This window comes from Stigmatopora argus, chromosome 14, assembly GCF_051989625.1.
Source record: "Stigmatopora argus isolate UIUO_Sarg chromosome 14, RoL_Sarg_1.0, whole genome shotgun sequence".
Lineage (NCBI taxonomy): Eukaryota > Metazoa > Chordata > Actinopteri > Syngnathiformes > Syngnathidae > Stigmatopora > Stigmatopora argus.
In genome coordinates, this window is record NC_135400.1 from 11583809 (window position 1) to 11601571 (window position 17763).

At 46.3% G+C, this 17763-nt stretch overlaps 4 protein-coding genes across 9 annotated transcripts; 3 read left to right on the top strand and 1 right to left on the bottom strand.

The window, feature by feature from the left end:
* Positions 1–238: 238 nt before the first annotated feature.
* klhl11 (kelch-like family member 11) lies at positions 239–3745 on the top strand. Its single transcript, XM_077619092.1, has 2 exons — positions 239–1076; positions 1281–3745. Exons 1-2 carry the CDS (start codon positions 604–606, stop codon positions 2863–2865), a joined length of 2058 nt encoding a protein of 685 aa, XP_077475218.1. The 5' UTR covers positions 239–603; the 3' UTR covers positions 2866–3745.
* Positions 3746–4145: 400 nt separating this feature from the next.
* Positions 4146–7491, top strand: LOC144088593 (cytosolic 5'-nucleotidase 3A-like). Of its 2 annotated transcripts, none has more exons than XM_077619100.1 (9): positions 4146–4340; positions 4678–4776; positions 5245–5314; positions 5392–5438; positions 5554–5639; positions 5704–5793; positions 6188–6350; positions 6416–6616; positions 6684–7491. In XM_077619100.1, the coding sequence occupies exons 1-9, from the start codon at positions 4338–4340 to the stop codon at positions 6792–6794; spliced, it is 870 nt and encodes a 289-aa protein (XP_077475226.1). In that variant the 5' UTR covers positions 4146–4337; the 3' UTR covers positions 6795–7491. The 2 variants fall into 2 exon arrangements, with proteins under 2 accessions (XP_077475226.1, XP_077475227.1); XM_077619101.1 differs by lacking the exon at positions 4146–4340 and adding an exon at positions 4560–4615.
* LOC144088589 (peptidyl-prolyl cis-trans isomerase FKBP10-like) lies at positions 7008–13040 on the bottom strand. Its single transcript, XM_077619093.1, has 10 exons — positions 11083–13040; positions 10369–10514; positions 10110–10299; positions 9904–10049; positions 9658–9847; positions 8947–9092; positions 8698–8887; positions 8462–8604; positions 8167–8330; positions 7008–8003 (listed from the first exon to the last, which is right to left on the bottom strand). Exons 1-10 carry the CDS (start codon positions 11289–11291, stop codon positions 7833–7835), a joined length of 1695 nt encoding a protein of 564 aa, XP_077475219.1. The 5' UTR covers positions 11292–13040; the 3' UTR covers positions 7008–7832.
* p3h4 (prolyl 3-hydroxylase family member 4 (inactive)) lies at positions 7656–17119 on the top strand. Of its 5 annotated transcripts, none has more exons than XM_077619095.1 (15): positions 7656–8065; positions 8138–8898; positions 8967–9061; positions 9480–9545; positions 9623–9829; positions 9924–10322; positions 10389–10524; positions 12370–13008; positions 13742–13891; positions 13960–14131; positions 14930–15058; positions 15131–15276; positions 15959–16042; positions 16201–16373; positions 16670–17119. In XM_077619095.1, exons 8-14 carry the CDS (start codon positions 12511–12513, stop codon positions 16342–16344), a joined length of 1323 nt encoding a protein of 440 aa, XP_077475221.1. In that variant the 5' UTR covers positions 7656–8065; positions 8138–8898; positions 8967–9061; positions 9480–9545; positions 9623–9829; positions 9924–10322; positions 10389–10524; positions 12370–12510; the 3' UTR covers positions 16345–16373; positions 16670–17119. The 5 variants fall into 5 exon arrangements, with proteins under 5 accessions (XP_077475221.1, XP_077475220.1, XP_077475222.1 ...); XM_077619094.1 differs by having other exon boundaries at positions 9664–9829; XM_077619096.1 differs by having other exon boundaries at positions 8138–9061; positions 9664–9829.
* The last annotated feature ends 644 nt before the right edge of the window (positions 17120–17763 follow it).

Sequence of the window (17763 nt, forward strand, 5' to 3'; positions counted from 1 at the left end):
ATATGTTTATAACTGTCTCCAAATGTGACGTCACAACCACGCGTCAACGTAACAAAGTCTTTTCGTTTAAACTAAGAAGAAATTAACTACTATTATCAAAAAATAATAACACACGTGTTCAATTAAGTAAATGAAAAAGAAACAAAAACAACTTCATCCTGCAATTCGAACGAAAAAAATACATTTGTTGAGACTTCCGGGATTCACCGTTGGCGTCACAAGCGATGACGCCTTTAAAAAAAAAATCCCACTGCGCATGTCACTTTCTGTCAGCGGCAGACTGCCAAGAGGTCAAGTCAATCTTGTTTTGGTTGGGAAATTCCGGTTATGCTATTCGGAAACTGACGGGAAATTGAACTATTGTCCCAAATGTATCGTCGGTGAACATAATTAGGAGGAGGAAATGCTATTTTGCCTGCTAAATTTAGTCTGCGTTGCTGCGCGCTAGCTTAGTAGCATTCCCGCGGTGGCCGACTTGCGAATTGAAATGGAGGAGCCAGAAGTTGAGTCGTGCGGCGCTCGGATTTGAGTCCCAACTCCACCAACTCGGTGCCCGTCTGCAGTGCTCGTTTCCTTTCCACTCCTGCCCGCTTCTTGCCCATCATGGCGGCGGCGGCCCCCAACCCGGAGGACTCGAGCCGGAGTAACGGCGGCGGCGCGACTCCGGTTTGCGGCGCTCCGAGCTCCCTGGCAGCGGACGGCGACGCGGAAGAGGCCGAGGACTTCGCGTCGTCCCCCCACTGCTCGGAGCTGTCTCGGCGGCAGAACGAGCAGCGCAAGCAGGGCATGTTCTGCGACGTGACCCTGGCTTTCAGTGGCGGCGCGGCGGCCGGCGGCCACCAGACGTGCGAGTTCGCGGCCCACCGCTCGGTCTTGTCCGCCGCCACCGACTACTTCACGCCGCTGCTGGGCGGCCACTTCTCGGAGTCGCTCTCCGGTCGCGTCGACATGAAGGAGTGGAGCTCCGAGTCGGGGCCCGACCCCGAGACGGTGGAGAGCGTCATCCAGTATATGTACACGGGGGAGATTCGGGTCAGCACATGCAATGTGCACGAAGTTCTGGAGCTAGCTGACAGGTACTTTTTAAGCCACTTAACCTTAATCCGCTGTGAATGGCATATTTACAACAATGATGAAATGTATTACATTTTTGTGATCAACCACTGCTTTTCAATGGATTCAAAACTACATTTTGGCTGCCACTGATGATGACATCTGTCCATATTACTTGTCCAATTGTTTTTATTACATTCATATCACATTCGACCTGTTCTCTTCAGATTCCTCTTGGTGCAACTGAAGGACTTCTGCGGCGAGTTCTTGAAGAAGAAGCTGAGCCTGAGCAACTGCATGGCGGTGCACAGCCTGGCCCACATGTACACGCTGGACCAGCTGGCCCTGCGGGCGGCCGACATGATCCGCCGCAACTTCCACAAGGTGATCCAGGACGAGGAATTCTACACGCTGCCCTTCCACCTGGTGCGCTACTGGCTGTCGGACGACGAGATCACGGTGGACTCGGAGGAGGTGCTCTTCGAGGCGGTGGTCAAGTGGGTGCAGAAGCTGCCCGAGGAGCGAGGCGACTACTTCCAGGAGCTCTTTGGCCTGCTCAGGCTGCCTCAGGTCAAGCCCTCCTACCTGACACAGGTGGTGAAGAAGGAGCGGATGGTGGCGTCCAACGAGGCCTGCCTGCGCCTGGTGTCGGAGGCGGTGGAGGGCTACGCCATCCGTTTCGAGAACTTCAAAATGGCCGAGCTGGAGCCCTGGTCCTCGTCGGCCGCCTCCTTCAAGCCGCGCTTTGGACAGAACATGGACGTGATCATGGTGGTGGGCGGGGTGTCGGAGGGCGGCGACTACTTGAGCGAGTGCGTGGGCTACTTCGTCTACGAGGACCGCTGGGTCAACCTGCCGCACATCCACAACCACCTGGACGGCCACGCCATCGCCGCCACCGACTCGCACGTCTACGTGGCCGGCTCCATGGAGCCGGGCTTCGCCAAGACGGTGGAGCGTTATAACCCCAACTGCAACACCTGGGAGCAGGTGAGCAACCTGACCACCCGGAAGCACTCCTTCGGCTTGACCCGCATCAAGGACATCCTGTACAGCATCGGCGGCCACGGCAACTTCAGCCCGGGCTTCAAGGACGTCAGCGTCTACGAGCCCGAGCAGGACAAGTGGCACAACCTGGAGTCGGCGCCCAAGATCCTGCGTGACGTCAAGGCGGTCAGCGTGGAGGACCGCTACGTCTACGTGACGGCGCGGACCCCCGTGGACACGGACAAAGACGACGGGCTGAAGACGATCACCACCCGCTACGACACCGACAGCCACCAGTGGCAGGACGTGGACTCGCTGCCGCTGATCGACAACTACTGCGTGTTCCAGATGGCGGTGGCCGCCACCAACTTCTACCACACCGCCTCCTGCTGCCCCAAGAGCTACGGCGAGCGCGACGAGGTGGCGCGGCAGAAAATCGGCGCCCGCGTCCCCGACGAGATCCTGGAGAGCCTGCCGCCCGAGGTGACCAGCATCGAGGGCGCCGCCGTCTGCCACTTCGACGACGACGTCTTCATCATCGGCGGCTGGAAGAACAGCGACGACGTGGACAAGCAGTACCGAAAGGAGGCCTACCGCTACTGCGCCGAGCGCGGGCGCTGGATGCTGCTGCCGCCCATGCCGCAGCCGCGCTGCCGCGCCACCGCCTGCCACGTGCGCGTGCCCTACCGCTTTCTGTACGGCTGTCAGCGCTACCCCATGCCGCAGAACCTGGCGCGCCAGCGGGACCGCATGCAACAGATGCAGCAGCTGCACCGCCGCACGCTCACCCTGCGCAGGCAGTTACAGTCGCAGATCGAATGCTGAGCCTGTTTTCTACACGCCCACTTCCATCTTCTACATTCCGAACGGACTGTTCTCCCACCCGCCGGCGACGCCTTTCGTAAGCGTTCCCCGTTTTCGCTACGGTTTGCGGAAAGGCAATTCGCTTCATATTTTTTGTGATGTAAAATGAAGTACATGCGCGTATTTTGGGATTATTATTTTTTTTTTTCAATTTAGCACTCTCCTTGAGTCATCGGCCAGCACGGACGGCGCCATCCATTTATTCGCCATTGGATCGTTGCTTAGCTCTCACACAACTCAACGCTGTCCTACGCCCTGGCGTCGGCCATTTTTGTAAGCCATGTGAAGGGATGTGCTGAATATAAATGTTGATAGAGTGGAAATGTGGAAATATGCTATATGTGTCTGTTGGTGAGCAACTGTTTATATATTTGACATTCCTAGACGGACAGAGGCTTTGTTCCATTTGTAAACACTGTGACAATCTCTTCACGCAAGCGTGTCAACTCTTCTCGTGCCATAATCGCTTCAGTGCAGCCTCACTAACCAGATGTTCCATCCCCATCTACTTAGACACCTAGCGCAGCATTATTCTCCGACTATTTATTTTGTTTTTCTCTCTTAAAGATGTTATGAAGTCATTCCCGTTCTCAATAGAAAGCCCGTCATTCCTTTTGTGCCAAAAGAGCACTTTTGTTCCTATCCGAGTCTTAAAGCGGTTGAACTTGGCATTTTGAAAAAGAGTTCCATTTCAACTTTAATACAGCAAATTTTTGTTGGTTCTCAAGCTGCTGCTGTTGTTGTTTCTCCAGCCAAGTTTACGAGATTTTGCAATGGTTCGTTTTACCTGTTTGTTCGCATTCCTCTCCAAAGAGACTTGAAAATAAAGACATCAGCAATTTATGGTTGTCGGCTCGTATCTGACCAGGCTTCTGAAAGTCATTCACTGCCATTGACGGTGGTGGACGTCCAATCTCTGACTGGGAGGGATAACGATAGCTCCCAGTCAAAACGGGTTGGACGTCTATCGCCGTCATTTGCGGCCAATAAGTTACCTTACTTTCTGGCACTAAGATACATCAATAACCATTAAAATTACAACAACCTATACTTTTCAGTCTGACGGGAGTAGGAAATTATGAATAAATTGAACTGTCTATCCTTGTGCTGCGTTCAGGAGCACCTCATAGGCTCGGAACTGCTCACGTCTCGCCTTTGGCGTCACAGGTCTCCAAAAGCAACGTATATTTTCAAATACTTTGTCAGTGATGATTGAAATCTCATCTTTAAATATATTGTGTGGCAACTCAAAATTACTGGTGCACTAGTGAAATGGTTTTTGAGCACTGAATATTCCTACACTGCTATGCAACGCTTGAATGCAATATAACAAGTCTCGTGCCAACTCCATGCAACATAAATGCAGAAGACAAGCTATTAAATACTTTCTTCTCAATTAAACGTGTCGGTCGTCGACAGCCAATTTGCTTGAAATGGTAATTTTATCTCAAATGTTTGACTATTTGGCCCCCGAAAATGAATGCTTCTCCCGAACTCGAGCTATCTTAGCATCGTAAGCTAACCACTAGCTAATTTACGTTCCTGAGACAAACGATATTTGACTTGTCACTTTTTTTCCAAGATAGCGGATATACTATGATTTCTGATCGTTCTAGAATGGAGTGCCGTATTTCTTTTTATTTACGTTGCGAGGAAAAGTTGTTTGTTTGGGCTTCGACCTAATTGACTAACTGACTTTGAGTTAGGGCGAGTGAGTGCTTGTTTACGGCGTTTTACGCCTTTATTTTTCTTACAACAAACTTTTGTTTACAGATTTCGGAGCTATCCAATCCGTCAGTGTGCATGAGAGATCCCAATCGCGTCCAGGAGATCCTGCAATCCATGCAAAAAGCGGGTTCGAACACGTTGCAGGTCAGAAAGCAACACTGCACATAACCTTAGTTACTTACACTCACTCATTAAATGTTTTTTTCCCAGACTACTCCCATTATAATATAATAACATTGACTTCTCTTGGGGGTTTCAAATATACTCCTTCCTCAAAAAGGCAAAACAAAAATAAATATTAAAACCTTAATACTATATTGTGGTCATCTTAACTTATTAACTGCCAGGTTAGGTCAAAATATAATATGTGGTAGCTCTGGATATTGATATTAAAACAACAGTTGAAATGGATTGAACGTCCATTGCCGTCAATGGCAGGCAAGGAGTTAAAATACGTGAGTTCATCAGAGTCTTATAAGGTCTGGAGTGGAATAAAAAGCCTGGATGGGAAATGCTCACAGCAAAATATTGTCCTGCAGCTTGCAAGTTTGACACCCGTTCGTTCTTCTGTGGACAAGAACTTTGTTATATGTTAACTTTACTTTATGACAGGTCATCTCCGACTTTGACATGACACTGACCAGATTTGCCTTCAACGGTAAAAGATGCCCCACCTGCCACAGTGAGTCTGTCTTCCAAACATGCGCTATTAAAAAAATCTGGATATCGGCCCAATGTGCATCATCTATTTGCGTACAGATATTCTCGACACCAGTAGTCTTATCTCAGAAGAATGCAAAGTAAAGGTGGGTAACAGTTCACAGTTGTATTTTTTGGGGGTGCGGTTTTTACAGTCCGCACAGAATATTGAATCTAAGAAATAAACTGATGCGTTGGATGTGTGTGTGTGTATATCCTCAGTTAAGGGATTTGTTGAACACGTACTACCCCATCGAGATCGACTCGTCGCGCTCCATTGACGAGAAGTTGCCGCTGATGGTGGAGTGGTGAGTCGCTGTCTTGTCTTCAAACGTGTAAAAATGTGCTCAAAAGTTGCGCTTGTGACGAAAGGTGGACCAAAGCGCACGAGCTGCTGGTGCAGCAAAACATCAGGAAGGATCTGCTGGCCGCTGTGGTGCGAGAGTCCGACGCCAAGCTCAGGTCACACTTAACTTATTTCTTTTTTGTCTTTTTGTTGTTGTTGTTGTTATGATCAAAATAAAGGGCTGGGGCATAAAAATACAGGTACTACCTGAAAACTGAATATCAAGTTAAAGTTTTTTAATTTGGAATGTTGAACATAAAAGGTGAAACGGACACATTTGATAGAGTCAGAAATACATTGATTTGCGTTTTTATCTTGAATATGGAGGTGAAAATTGCGAATCAAGGGGCGTCTTATACCAGAGAAATTGTAACATTCAACCATTTTAAGGGTGTGGCTTATACGCGGAGGCGGCTAATATGCGAGAAAATATAGTACATGCGGCTCATGTACATTGCGATATGGCCCGGCACTCGAAAAGCAAAGTAAATAAAGTTTTCCACATGGCAGGGAAGGCTACCAGCAGTTCTTTCAGCACCTCCAGCAGCACAGCATCCCCCTGCTCATTTTCTCGGCCGGCATCGGCGACATCTTGGAGGAGGTCATCCGCCAAGCCGGGGTCTTCCACTCCAACGTCAAGGTTCTGTCCAACTACATGGACTTTGACCAGGCCGTGAGTATGGCGTTCCCGCTTCGGGGCTGCCGCGTCCCCCCGCGTGACGTCCCGCCTGCTCCCAGGGGGTGCTGAGGGCCTTCAAGGGGGAGCTGATCCACATCTACAACAAACGCGAGGGCGCCCTGCTCAACACGGGCCACTTCCAGGAACTGCGAGCTCGACCCAACGTGCTCCTGCTGGGGGACTCTCTGGGCGACCTGACCATGGCCGACGGCGTGCACGACATGGAGAACATTTTAAAGATCGGCTTCCTAAACGATAAAGTGAGAGAGGAAAAACGTCGTCCTCGTCGTCCTCATTTTCAATCACGCCACCCGTGACGGTTTGTAGGTGGAGGAGAGGAAGCAGTCGTACTTGGACTCCTACGACATCGTGCTGGTGAAAGACGAGACTCTGGACGTCGCCAACGCCGTCCTGCTCTACCTCACTGGAAACAAGTAATTCAATTCACTCCCAAAATGACTCGGTTTTTACTCCAAGTCGCCGTCCACTCCGTATTTCCCGTCGGATACGCGTTAAACTTGATTGAGCGCTAACTGAAAATGCCAGTCACGTTTGTTTGCTGCTTTTTAAAGACTCCTTTTCTATTTCTCGAAATCGCACATATATGCACGGTCGCTGTTGTGGGTAAAACATGTAGTCATTTCTCACCTCTCGTGAGAGGACCTATCTTTATTTAAAAAAAAAACAATGCTCTCATAAAATACTTTGGACATTTGATTCAGTACCATGACATCCATTACAATTGGAATTGAGCAATCAACATTTTCTTATGTGGGTGTGCTTTAAGAAACGAGTGGAATCTGTTCTACAAACACACTTGTAACTTAAAACACATTTTTTTTAAACCAATGAAAGGTCTTGTAAGCCATATCAATCAGTCCATGCACAAACGTGTTTTCATCTGGTGTCCCATCTTTAGCCACTAGGCGGCGGTATAAGTAGGAATTGCCGTCATTCGTTAACTCAGTAAGGTGCAATAACGAGTCGTTTTTGGAGAGGATAAAGAATGTACCAGTCGAGTTTGTTTACATATCTCTGGTTGTGTACAAATATGTGAGTGAAAATATTGATTCCAAATGACATTTTAGTCTATTTGTTTTCATTGAATTTGACAGTAAAACTCATATGCAAGTTTCATTCTTTACAGCTGAAAGGCTCTTTTTGTTATCAGTTGTTCACTGTGTGACAAAACTGCTGCGTTACAGCGCTCATAATTCAACATTTTGGTTTTGGAAGCACCTATAAAGGAAGGTCTTAAGAGTGGTTATGAAGGCCTACAATATTTTGACTCTCCATTGGAAATCGTGCCTGTTCACTAAATTTGACTCGTGAAAGAGCACTGGCCTCCCAGTTCGAGTCTTGATGTTTTGGAGCAGGTTAAAGCTCATTTTAATGTCCAGTGAGTGAACCCGTGTCATTTTAGTGGCTTTTAGACATCAGTCTGCAGGTTGCCCGGCAGGCGGCCTTCTCCTCCGATTACAACTCGTCCCGATGCTCCGTTTGCGGCGTCGCCTCCAGGGCGACGATCTTGCCGTCCTTGTCCAAGTCCTGACTGTGGAACATGTCCCGGATGATGTCGTCGGGCGGAATCCCGGGCCTCAAGCGTCCATTGCCCAGCTGCACTTGCTGCGCGATGAAGTCAGAAAACTGCCAAGAAGAAGACGAGTTTAGCTGGGGATGAAAACGCTGCGGTGGCAAGAAAGTTCAAAGTGGGTAAAAGTCAGCGAGATGTCCGCCGTGACATTTCTCCTCAAGTGATTTCTTTTCTAATCAAATCCAAGCAAATCACTGGAATTCTGAAGTGGGTTACCTCGTCGAGGGGAACCTGGCCGTCACCGTCCAAGTCCATGGCGGGGAAGAGGGGCTCTGGGGGGTCCTCCATCCAGACAAACATGAAACCCTTGGGGACACCTTTTTGCAGCTCCAACAGCTCCAGCTGGAAGAAGAGAACCGCGCTGGAGGGAACCACGCCGGCTGCCAAAACACGGGACACCAAAAAGAATAAATCCGCTTCAGGCTGCCATTGACGACACTAGACGTCCAATCCATTTAAAGCGGGAAGGGCGGACGGATCGACCGGAAACCACACCGGCCGATGAGATTACCTCCGTTTTCCCCGTGAGCCCAGTGCGGCGGGACCACCACCTCCCGGACCTCGCCCACGCACATTCCCATCAGGCCTTGCTCCAGACCGGGGATGACCTCATTGGCTCCCAGCGTGGTGACGGTGGGCGCGTCGTACTGGTCCCTGCGCAAACACGATGAAACCGTTTCAAAAGAGCTCACGGGCCATCGCCACGGTAACGGAAAGCGTCCATGCAAGGGAGTGGGCGGCGCTCACGAGGAGTACAGGAGCGTGCCGTCCATCAGCGAGCAGTTGTAGCGGTAGCGGAGCCAGTCGTCCTCTCGGCTGAGCGGCCCGCAGCCCTCCGCCCGCCGGACCGCTCTCACCTCCACCGGGTCGTCGGGGTGGTGGAAGTCCAGCACGTGGATGTGGAAGACCAGCACGGCCGAGCTGGGGATCAGGTCACCTGAAACCAAGGTCAATCTTTCCTTTCCTTTCCTATTTTTGCAGCGCAACGGCACTCACCCACGCCCTCTTCTCCGTAGGCTAGGTGAGGCGGGACCACCACCTTCCTCTTCTCGCCCATGCAAAGACCCAGGAGGGCTCGGTCCACGCCGGCGATGACAGAACGCCGTCCCACGTAGGTGTTGTACGTGCTGTTCCTCTGATAGCTGAAACACGCAAAGACACTTTCAGACATGCACCCCCCCAAATATATATATATATATATATATATATATATATATATATATATATATATATATATATATATATATATATATGTGTATATATATATGTGTATATATGTATGTATATGTATATATATGTGTGTATATATGTATGTATATGTATATATGTATGTATATATGTATATATATGTATATATGTGTGTATATGTATATATATATATATATATATATATATATATATATATATATATATATATATATATATATATATAATTTATATAGAGAATATTTTCAAAATAAAATAATGGATAAGGAAATGCATTTATTTTTGGGGGGATTTCGTAACTTGTTTCTTTTTTGTATCTCTAGGCACTCATTTGCATTTAAAAAGCTTTCGTAACCTGAACATTTTGTACCTAGAGGCATTTGTAAGAGGTATGACTGTCATTTTGTAAAAAAATATATATAATAAATGGATCATAATTTAAAAAGCCAATTTTTCCATTTTAAAGGGGACATTCAGCAGTTTTTGTTTGTTTTTTCTCACCTGGAGTCAAAGGCGGTGCCGTCCTGGAAGGTCCCGTTGTAGTGGTAGCGCATGAAGTCGCCCACGACGCTGCGGCGCTCGCAGCCTTCCGGGACCTCCTGGACCTCTGACACCACGTCGTCTTTTGGGTTGAACACGTCCACCATCAAAACGTCAAACACCAGCGTGGCGTGTGAGGGCACCTTCTTTCCTATCGGGGGACAACGTCATGACTTCCAGCCGGGATGCAATTTTAACTGATCTTACCGTGTCCATTCTCCCCGTAGGCCAAAAACGGCGGGACGATGACCACGCGTCTCTCCGCCACGCACATTCCCAGCAGTCCTTGCTCCATGCCCTCGATCAGGTCGCCTCGCCCCAAGTACGTGTCGTATGTCACGTTCTTGGCGTGGCTGAGGCGCTTTGAGTTTAGGAGAAAAGAAAAAAAAGCGAGGACGGCGGCGCACGCTCACCTGGAGAGAAAGGTCTCCCCGGAGAGCAAGGTGCCGTTGTAGTGGTAGCGGATAAAATCGGAGGCGCCGGCGGCGCGGGCGCATCGCTCGGGTTTGCTGAGCGTGCGGATTTGGATTTTGTCCTGGGCGTTCCAAATGTCCAGCAGCAGGATGTCGTACACCAAGACGGCATCCGGCGGGATCACGTTGCCTTGCGAGGAAGATTTGAAAAAGGTGACGCGGCCGGCCGGCGACTTTTTTCCCAGCGCGCTGGCCTTACCCGATCCCACGCTTCCGTAGGCCAGGTCTGGCGGGACGGTGACGCGGCGGCGCTCGTTGACGCAGGCACCCAGCAGGCCGCGGTCTATTCCGTGGATGAGGCGGCCCACTCCCACCTGACTGACGTGCGGCCTACGTCGGACGTGACTGCGTCAAGGTAGGAAAAACATTTTTATATAGTATTACATGAAACAAGTGGTCATGTTGTGTAATGTAACGAGGAAAAAAGTCAATGTTTATGTAATTTCATAACATTATTAGAAAAAACTCATTCAAATCTTAATATGACCTGGAAAAAATGTAATATTAATTTTGTAGGAAATGAAAGAAATATATGAATAAAATCACACGTTCTAATATTACAAGATTAAAATAGTGATACGTATAACAATAGACAAAAGCGTGAGGGTACGAGATCATATATTCGGAGGAAAAAAAACTTACATTTCATCATAATAATACAAGAAAAGTTGCAATACTACGAAGTTAAACTCATAACATTATGATCAAAAAGTCCTATATTCAATACTACTACAGAGAAGTTGCAATATTCATATCCTTACGGAAAGAAAGCTACGCGTTGAAATATGAGATTAGAAAGAAAAAAAGTTTACAGCCAATCTGACGCGCATGCGCACACTCAAACTTTGCCGTCTCAACGCGCACTTATCAAAAATGAGGGAACTCATCATATAACATTAAAACCAAAGTACACCTAGAGTCGAAGAGCTTGCCGTTGGACTGAAGAGTCCCGTTGAAGTGGTACCGTACAAAGTCCTCCGTTTGGACCTCACGGGGGCAACGTTTGGGCATGTGGTAACGCTCCACCACCACGTCCGGCGGCGGAGGCGCTTCGCCCTCGGCCCCGCCGTTACATCGCACGGCCGCCGCGTGGAGGAAAAGCAGCAGACCCGCACAAAACATCCCGAGTTTAGGGAGCGCTCAGACGGACGGACACCCGAGCCTAAACAGCAGCACATCTTTCAAAGATAAAGCAATCCTTGACAAAAAGAACATCCGCCCACTGCTTTCAAAACAAGACACACAAAGGAACACTGGCAGCGTTGACCATTGTAAAAAAACCAATATAATCGATTCAGGTCAATAAAAAGGACCCGATACATAGATTAAAGTGCTTGGATGAAACAGTGTAAAGACGTTTCTTCCCAATTGAACTCGTTTTGCGTTTCTTTTGAAGGATTTTGCATGTATTCCGTCTGATATGACGTAAACTTGACATCCTCGGTCGTGGCTGCTGGAGAACTTGGAGGAGGAGTGGTACCTAATGGAATTCGTGCAAACGTGTAACCTAAAACAAATGATAACAAAACGTTACATTATGATTGGACGCGTTTTGATGACGTCAGCGTTCCCCAAAATAAAACTCCGTTTCACCACATCTACATTCGTTTATAGTGTGCCAATTATGTTCCATTGAGGGTTTGTTGGTTTACGTCAAATATTTGCAAAAGATCATTTGGTCATTTTACAGTGTGCAAGCGTCCCCCCACCTTTAAAAACACATCAAAGTATAGTTTGCAAGACGTTCAGTCACTAAGTGTCTTAAATCACTTGTTGCTCAAAAATGAGCAGCGTTCAATTCAATTAATGGTTTGGATTACATTACTTAAATAAAGTTTGCAAAAGAATTCACAAATGTGCGTGCGTAAGGCTAGATTAACTGTGATAGACTCATCAACTTTGTTATATATGAAATATGCATGTTAATTTCCATTCATGAGGTTACAGCCGGGGAATTATAATGTGTATTCCAGCCATGTGAAAATAATTAGCCAGGCTACACATTATACGCCGGAAATAATTACTACTCTTCAAAATACTGTCTTATTACCCGAGCAAAATGCTAGTTTTTATCCGCGACTGGAAGACAAATTTGCTCTAAAACTAAATATATTTAGAAAATAATGTGTTAAAATACTTGGAATAAAAGTTTATTTTCGGGTGAGAGCGATCACGAGGAAGTTTTGTGTTTATTTTTAAGGGCCTTTTCGGAAGTTATCGTATTGGAGACTGGACCTCGGTGCACGCTGCTCCGCGTAGTAGTAGCAGCGGAACAAGAAGGGCTGCACGAGTTCCACTCCGTCCCGGGAGCCAAAGTCGGCGTTCTGGCGTCCGTTGCAGGATGCTCCCCCACGGCGTGGCGGCGACGACGGCGGTGGTGGTGGCGGCTTTCCTCGCCTCGGGGCTACTCTCGGTCGTGGCTCAGTACGAGAAGTACAGCTTCCGAAGCTTCCCCGTGGGTGAGTTGATGCCGCTGGACTCCACGTACGACTACGCGCTGCAACAGTACACCGCCGGCAAGTGGGCCGATAGCGTCAAGTACCTGGAGCACAGCCTGCGACTGCGCCGACTCCTGCGGGACAGCGAAGCCTTCTGCGGCCGCAACTGCAGTGCCATCAGCCGGGGGAACGACGACGACGAAGTAGACGGAGACGACGACGACGGCGACGACGAGGGCGTTCGCCTCCGGCTCGTACGCCACATCCTCCTGAGGGCGGCATGCCTGAAAAAGTGCAAGGCCGACTTTCCCGTGTTTCAACTCCCTCGTCCTCGCCCGGAACTCCTGGAGAATATCGATAAAAGCACGCCGTATAAATTCATCCAGTACGCGTACTACCAGGTGAGAGTCTGCCTGCCTGCCTGCCACGTCTCCCCTAAACAATGCCCCCTTTATATCCGTGGAAAAGTTTAGCGACCACAAAAAAGGAGCTCACATTTGAAACAATGCCATATCGACAGTGCAAATGGACCCCCCTAAAAAAACAAATCAACTAAATAAAACAATTCGCAACATAGTGTATTTAACTATTCGCTGCCATTGACGGCGACGGACGTCCAATTCATTCCAACTGGGACTGTAATATAAGATTACAGTTACATCCCAAATCAAAGCTGCCTGAGTGCTTATTAATTGGAAAAAACGGAGATAAATCCGATTTAATAAATATTTGGCATCAAGGGGTTCATTTTATTGCATGTCAATGTCAACAATAAGCGTTGCAACTTACTAAAACCCTTTCAGTTGCATACCTTTTCAAAAGTTGCTCTTTAATAACGCTTGGATCTAATGACTATACATTCTAATTTTCAATTTTGGTCATTGAAAAACTAGATTTAATTTATGAATTACTTTTGTCATTTGTATAAATATCTTTGGAAACGAATACAATGTTGATTAAAAAAAATATGCCATTGAAATACAAAATATCAATAGAAAAAAAACAAATACACACTGGTCAAAGACCCAACTAACAACATAAGTTCATTTTTTCTCTTTTCATATTATTTAACTCGATGCATGTCATCGGAATGAAGGAGCGACTCATGTTTGACAAGCACTTGGTCTCCCGCAGCTGAACAATTTGGAGAAAGCGGTGTCGGCGGCCCACACCTTCCTGAAGAAGAACCCCGAAGACACCTCGGTGACCAAGAACATGAAGTACTACAAGACGCTGGCGGACGTGGAGCCCTACCTCGTCGACCACGAGGAGCAGCCGTACGAGGTTCTTCCCGCCGTCGCTTCACGTCGCTTCACGTCGGAGCGCCCGCTGACGGCGTTTTTGGGCCGCAGGGCGCGTTCGTGAAGGGCGCCAAGCTACACAACAGCGGCGACTTCAGCGGCAGCGCTCGCCACATGGAGCAAGCGCTGGCGTCCTACTTGGACACGTACGCCACCTGCGCGGCCGCCTGCGACGGCGCCTACGAGATCCTGGAGTTCAAGGATTTTTACCCCACGCTGGCCGGTTGGTCTTTTACAACTTTTTCTCCCCGTTGACCTCGTCGGCTAGCATAGATGGCGCCCAATCCGTTTTGACCCAATGAACAAATCGGTCAAAACGGATTGGACGGCTCAAAAGAGCTTTCACAGGCAGTCGCTGCCGTTGAAATAAATTGGACGTCTATCCTTGTCAATGGCATGCAATGAATTAGAGAGGATGAAATAAAATCAACTTGGAGTTTTAGTTGGGCCAGTGAAAAGTTTATTTCTGTAATTATTTCTTTGAATGTCATTAATTATTTCTTTTAAAATTAACATTGTATTCCATTATAAACATTACAAACATAGTATCAAAGACAATAGTGATTTATGATTCAAAAAGAATTAGATTTAAAGTTAAATAGTCCCCAAAAAATCCTTTCGTATATTATCAGTGTGTATTTGTTTTTTCCCTCATTAATTTAGCTTATCGTAACATTATATTCCATTATAAAAAAAATAATTATATAAACAATATAAAAGAACAGTGTTACCTACTGAAGAAATATCTACTTCAGTGTATTTCTGCATTTTAATTTGATTAATTTTGCTTCTGTTAATGTGAATACCACAGACATGACTTTTCATCTATTATCTTTCTATTAAATAAGCTCTTTTTAATGTCATATTTAACAAGGGTTTACTTTTTTACACTAATGACATACATACATACACAATGTAAAAGCATGATAGAGAAAATAGCCAATGATTATTCATAAGAACAAATATTTTTACGATATGTTTAAATGCATGAATACTCCATAATCCTGTTGTTGTTGTTCAGATCTGTACTTGGAGGCGCTGAAGTGCAAGGTGGACTGCGAGCAGCATTTGACCCCCAGCGTGGGGGGCTTCTTGGTGGACAAGTTTGTGGCCACCATGTACCACTACCTCCAGTTCTCCTACTACAAACGTAAGAAGGGGCAGGCGGCGTGGTTGGCGGGCGCCGCTCACGCTCCCTCCCTCCCTCCGCCTTCCCCCACAGTGAACGACGTGAAGAGCGCCGCCCCGTGCGCCGCCAGCTACGTGCTCTTCGACCCCGACGACCAGGTCATGCGCCAGAATGTGGACTACTACGGCTTTCACCGGGAACAGTGGGGCCTGGCCGACGACCATTTCCGTCCGCGGCCCGTGAGTAGTACTACAAGTAGCCATTGAATTCAGTCATTCTTTCTTCTACCACAAGAGAGAGCCCAAACGCATAACAGCTATCGCTAGCTAACACATAATCCATTTTAACTGAAAAATCAAGGTTATTAGATTGAAATTTGAGGGCAAAAATCCATAATGTACCTTTACAAGTTATGTATGTATATATATATATATGTGTATATATATATGTATATATATGTATATGTGTATATATATGTATATATATGTGTGTGTATATATATATATATATATATATATATATATATATATATATATATATATATATATGTATATATATATATGTATATATATATATGTATATATGTATATATATATATGTATATGTGTGTATGTATGTATGTGTATATGTATATATATATATATGTATATGTATATGTATATATATGTGTATATATATATATATGTGTATATATATATGTATATATATATGTATGTGTGTGTATATATATATATATATATATATATATATATATATATATATATATATATATATATATATATATACTTTTTTTATGTATTTGAGACCTTTTGTAAGTATCTCTTTTTCAATCATTTTAAGCCTCATCCAATATTTTTAATTTAGAATATTTCCATTAGTGCCAAGAAATGAATGCTTCTCTCCCAAATTCCACCTTTGCAGGAGGCCTTGAGATACTTCAACCAGACCAGCAAGCAGAAGGAGATGCTGCACTTTGCCCTCAACTACCTACAAACAGAAGATGAGGTATATTTTTCAGGACAATGAACTTATTCGCTGTTGACTATTCCGCACAAACCAATCTTGCCATTAAAACAGAGCAGTCAATTTGCAGCAAAATAGCAAGCAAAAAAATAAGTACAATTAGTCTCGGGCCCGCTTGAAACATGACGTCTTTTTGGAAGGGCGAGGTGGATGCAGAAGCGGCGGCCATTTCTCACCGTCCCGACGCCGAGTTCGAGGGGGTCGGCGACTACGAGGAGTCGTTGCTGTCTGAGTGGTGGCAGGAGCCAAAGACCAAGTGGGACATGGGCGAGGCCCTGGACTGAACTGAGCCAGGAAGCCGTCCAAGATTGAGGTGGTCCCGTTTTAATCACCCCACAGAAAAATCTGCTTAATCTAACACAAAGCAATTTTTCATTCCGACAAACTCAGGCCACACAAAGAGAAAAGTTGACTTTTTTTTTTATTTCATTTCACTTGTCTCTCTATCTGCAAGGCTTTGATCTTTTTTTAAATTAGTCTAAATTCAAAAAGTGTCTAAAAATATGATTTATGTTCTTTTCTCTCTCTTGAAATGATTGATAGCAGCTCTGCACGTGATTTACATGACACACGCTCTGGTTTTCTAACACATATGTTCATCCCGCACAGATTAAAGAGCTCAAATGGGACAAAAAAGTGACGGAAGAAGGCTCATGCACGCACGCACGCTCACGTTCACGGCGGAAGGCGGCGCTCAACCGGCCGTTTTTTTTTTCCAGAGAAGCAAAACGTTGAAAAGATTTCACCGCCAGCGACGGCAGCCGTCGACGGCGACTGAGCGACCAGATCCGAGAGGTTAGAGATTTGACATCGACCACTGTCGATGGCAGCGGATGAGTTCACATTCGGCATAGTTTGCACATATTTACATAAACGGCTGATTAAATTGGTGACTTGCTCACTGTGGGAAGCGATGCTCAGTGATAGTCTTTCTGTGAGAATGTAGTAGGAAATCACACACAAAAAAACATTGGCTTTTTTGACAACTTTGCTATTGGACTTCATCTTCTATAGTTTTTACTGGGATTTTTAAAGATTAATAAAGACAACTCAGATGTCTACAGCTGATTTTGTAAACGTATGTAAGTTTAAAAATATGTATTTGTGGGTCACACTCAATGAAAAATGTGCACTAAATAGGTCAAAGTTGCTTTTGCTAAAATTTTAAGTGCAACTCAAACAATTGGATCACATGTCCTAGTTGGACTTACGGCATACAACACTGAAAACATGACTCATTTTGGAAGCTAAGCAGGGTTGGCCCTGGTTAATACTTGGATGGGAGACTGCCTGGCAATAGCAGGTGCTGTAAGTAAGCTCTTATGTTACCAAGGGAAATTAGCTCAGTTGTTAGAGTGTCCCCCTTGCAGCTCTGGCATCCTGGGTTCGAATCCCAGCCTGGCAGTATAGTCTTATATTATGAAGGGCAATTATCCCAAGTACTAGAGTGCTCACTTAACCTGTGAGAAGCAGTGAGATTGACAATATACACAAGTTCTGTTGTGTGCCCATGGCCTGGTGGTTAGTGCATTGCACAAACACATGTCACAGTCTCATAGCTCTGGTGTGTCTGGGTTCAAATCCCAGCCACTGCTGTGTGAAGTTTGCCCTGCGATCAGCTGGCCACCTAAAATCTTGGTGTCAAGACTTGTATTGTAGTCAAGACTTTCCAATAATCACCAAGTAAAGTGTGGCCAGACTGG

Bases quoted from the DNA above. Each gene is read 5' to 3' on its own strand.
- klhl11 (XM_077619092.1), top strand. From the start codon at position 604: ATGGCGGCGGCGGCCCCCAACCCGGAGGACTCGAGCCGGAGTAACGGC. The intron at 1,077-1,280 runs GTACTTTTTAAG...TGTTCTCTTCAG, and splicing joins GTTCTGGAGCTAGCTGACAG to ATTCCTCTTGGTGCAACTGA.
- LOC144088593 (XM_077619100.1), top strand. The intron at 4,777-5,244 runs GTCAGAAAGCAA...ACTTTATGACAG, and splicing joins CGGGTTCGAACACGTTGCAG to GTCATCTCCGACTTTGACAT. The intron at 6,617-6,683 runs GTGAGAGAGGAA...GACGGTTTGTAG, and splicing joins TCGGCTTCCTAAACGATAAA to GTGGAGGAGAGGAAGCAGTC.
- LOC144088589 (XM_077619093.1), bottom strand. From the start codon at position 11,291: ATGTTTTGTGCGGGTCTGCTGCTTTTCCTCCACGCGGCGGCCGTGCGA. The intron at 9,093-9,657 runs GTGAGAAAAAAC...TGCGTGTTTCAG, and splicing joins GGCACCGCCTTTGACTCCAG to CTATCAGAGGAACAGCACGT. The intron at 8,888-8,946 runs GTGAGTGCCGTT...CCTTGGTTTCAG, and splicing joins CTACGGAGAAGAGGGCGTGG to GTGACCTGATCCCCAGCTCG.
- p3h4 (XM_077619096.1), top strand. From the start codon at position 12,511: ATGCTCCCCCACGGCGTGGCGGCGACGACGGCGGTGGTGGTGGCGGCT. The intron at 15,059-15,130 runs GTAAGAAGGGGC...CTTCCCCCACAG, and splicing joins CCAGTTCTCCTACTACAAAC to TGAACGACGTGAAGAGCGCC. The intron at 16,043-16,200 runs GTATATTTTTCA...TCTTTTTGGAAG, and splicing joins ACCTACAAACAGAAGATGAG to GGCGAGGTGGATGCAGAAGC.